Here is a 1,968-nt window from a genome sequence, read left to right as displayed (position 1 = left end):
CGTCAGTGCGGGCGTACTGGCTCTGGCCGGTCGATCTGGTCCCACCCCTTCTTCGATCTCCTCGAGGCCCTTGTTGGCCACATCCTCGTGCTGCCGCGACTTGGCTGCGACGTCCGGGTGGGTGCCTGCAGCACCGCCAGCCGTGGCGGTGCCGGTGCCGGTGCCGGTGCCGGTGCCGGTCTCGTTGGTGTTGGAGGTGCCTTGCCGCAGCCCCTCTCCGGCGTTGTCGACGCCCTGGTTGATGTTGCCTCGGATCACCTCGCCGATGCCGTGACCCGTGTTGAAGACGCTGCGATGGGCAAAGAGGAGCGGTGGTGGCCGTGTCAGGGCGGTCGATCCCGTAGAACGTCGTCGCCGGGTAGCCTGGACCCGGCTGGCGCACTCACCCCTTCACGGCGTCGCCGATGCCCTGTCCGACCTTGTTCCCTGCGTTTGCCTCGGACATGGTTGCGATGGTGTGTATGAGAGTGTGGCGTCGAGAGCGTGAGAGAGAGAGAATGAGAGAGATGGCAGCTGTCAAGAGGCGATGTTGGTGGTGGTCGGGAGGCGAGGGGGACCGCTCGCAGCTGAACCCTAGCCTGCCAGGCCCTGGCGAGGTGGAGGCCGCGGGGCTAAACGACGTCATCGTCAAGCCCCCGCTTCGCTCTCTCGCTCGCCGGCTTTGACTTGGTCATGCTGACAAAGCTGTCGTCCGCCCGGGCCCTTTGTCGCCCTGGCGCCTCTCGTCCGACAGGGCCCCGGCCTCTGGCGGGAAAAAAATTCAGACAAGCTGCCAGGGCCAGGGACGAGTCTGCCCTCCTCGCAGCCAGCCAGCCAGCCAGCCAGCCTGCCTGCCAGCCTGCTGCGCTTTCCCTGGGCTGGCTTGCTGGCCATGGCTTCCACAAGGCTGGCAGCTCGACGCTTCATCCAACCCCTCGCACCCTCTCTTTGGCCATCTCTTTGCGGCACGAGACACACTACTCCAACCAGCACGTAGGACCGACTCTACCACGACCGAGTCCACCACTCCCGCCCATCTAGCGGCAGCAGCAGCAGCAGCAGCAGCAGCAGCAACCGCATTCACTCGCTCGCCCGCCGGCCGGACCCTGGCTAGCTCAACCCACCCCGAGCCAACCTCGCCACCCTCGCCACCCGTTCGCCCTCGCGCACCCAGCCATGGGAAAGAAGAAGGGAGCCAAAAAGGGCGGCGCCGATGACTTCTGGGACGAGGCCGGAGAGTCGATCGACAACAACAACGCCGCCGCCGCCACCGCCGACGATGACCTGCTCGATGAGCCGCCCAAAAAGTCGAACCGCAAAAACGCATTTGCCGCCATGACCCTCGAGGATGCCGGCGGAGACGACGACGACGACGAAGAGGACAAGGACGCTGGCAAGGCCAGCAAGCCAGCCCCTGCCGCCGCCGCCGCCGACGACGACGACGACTACGGCGGCCTCATGAGCGCGCTCAAAAAGTCAAAGGGCAAGAAGGACAAGAAGAAGAAGAAGAAGGACGACTACGACTTCGACGACTTGGGAGAAGACATCGGCGGCAACGCCGGCGCCGACGATGCAGCCGCCGAGTCCAAGGCCCCCGTCGTGGTCAGCGCCGAGGACCTAATGGACGAAGAGTTCCCCGATACCTCCAAGAAGGGCAAGAAGGGTGGCAAGAAACAGCAGCAGCAGGCCGACGACGAGGACGACGATGCAGCGGCAGCAGCACCACCATCGGCCAAGGCGGACGAAGAAGACGCCGACGCGCCGCGCATCCTGAGCAAGAAGGAAAAGGAGAAGCTCAAGAAGGAAAAGGAGAAGGAGAAGAAGAAGGCGCAGGCAGCGGCCAAGAAGGCGGCGGCAGCGTCCTCGTCCCCGGCACCCGGCACGCCCGAGCCCGAAAAGGAGGCGCCGTCCGCACCAGCCGCAGCTGGGGGCGATGACGACGACGACGACGGCGAGGGCGAGGGCGGTGCCACGGCGGGCGACAAGAAG

At 65.8% G+C, this 1,968-nt stretch overlaps 2 protein-coding genes across 2 annotated transcripts in view; one reads left to right on the top strand and one right to left on the bottom strand.

Moving 5' to 3' along the window:
- PFL1_06659 (uncharacterized protein) overlaps positions 1-445 on the bottom strand; it is a gene marked incomplete at both ends in the record, with an annotated part of 881 nt that extends 436 nt beyond the window's left edge. Inside the window, 2 exons of the mRNA XM_007884205.1 lie at positions 18-289; positions 387-445. Of these exons, the coding sequence (XP_007882396.1) occupies positions 18-289; positions 387-445 (331 nt within the window). The remainder of the gene's footprint in view (positions 1-17; positions 290-386) is intronic.
- A 710-nt stretch (positions 446-1,155) lies between these two features.
- The window catches only part of PFL1_06658 (uncharacterized protein), a gene marked incomplete at both ends in the record, with an annotated part of 4,072 nt that continues 3,259 nt past the window's right edge, over positions 1,156-1,968 (top strand). Inside the window, one exon of the mRNA XM_007884204.1 lies at positions 1,156-1,886. Coding sequence (XP_007882395.1) covers positions 1,156-1,886 — 731 coding nt within the window. The remainder of the gene's footprint in view (positions 1,887-1,968) is intronic.

The sequence above is a fragment of the Pseudozyma flocculosa genome (genome assembly GCF_000417875.1).
Source record: "Pseudozyma flocculosa PF-1 unplaced genomic scaffold scaffold00028, whole genome shotgun sequence".
Classification (NCBI taxonomy): Eukaryota; Fungi; Basidiomycota; class Ustilaginomycetes; order Ustilaginales; family Ustilaginaceae; genus Pseudozyma; species Pseudozyma flocculosa.
The sequence above is the reverse complement of the archived record's forward strand: the minus strand, read 5'-3'. Positions and strand labels throughout refer to the sequence as shown.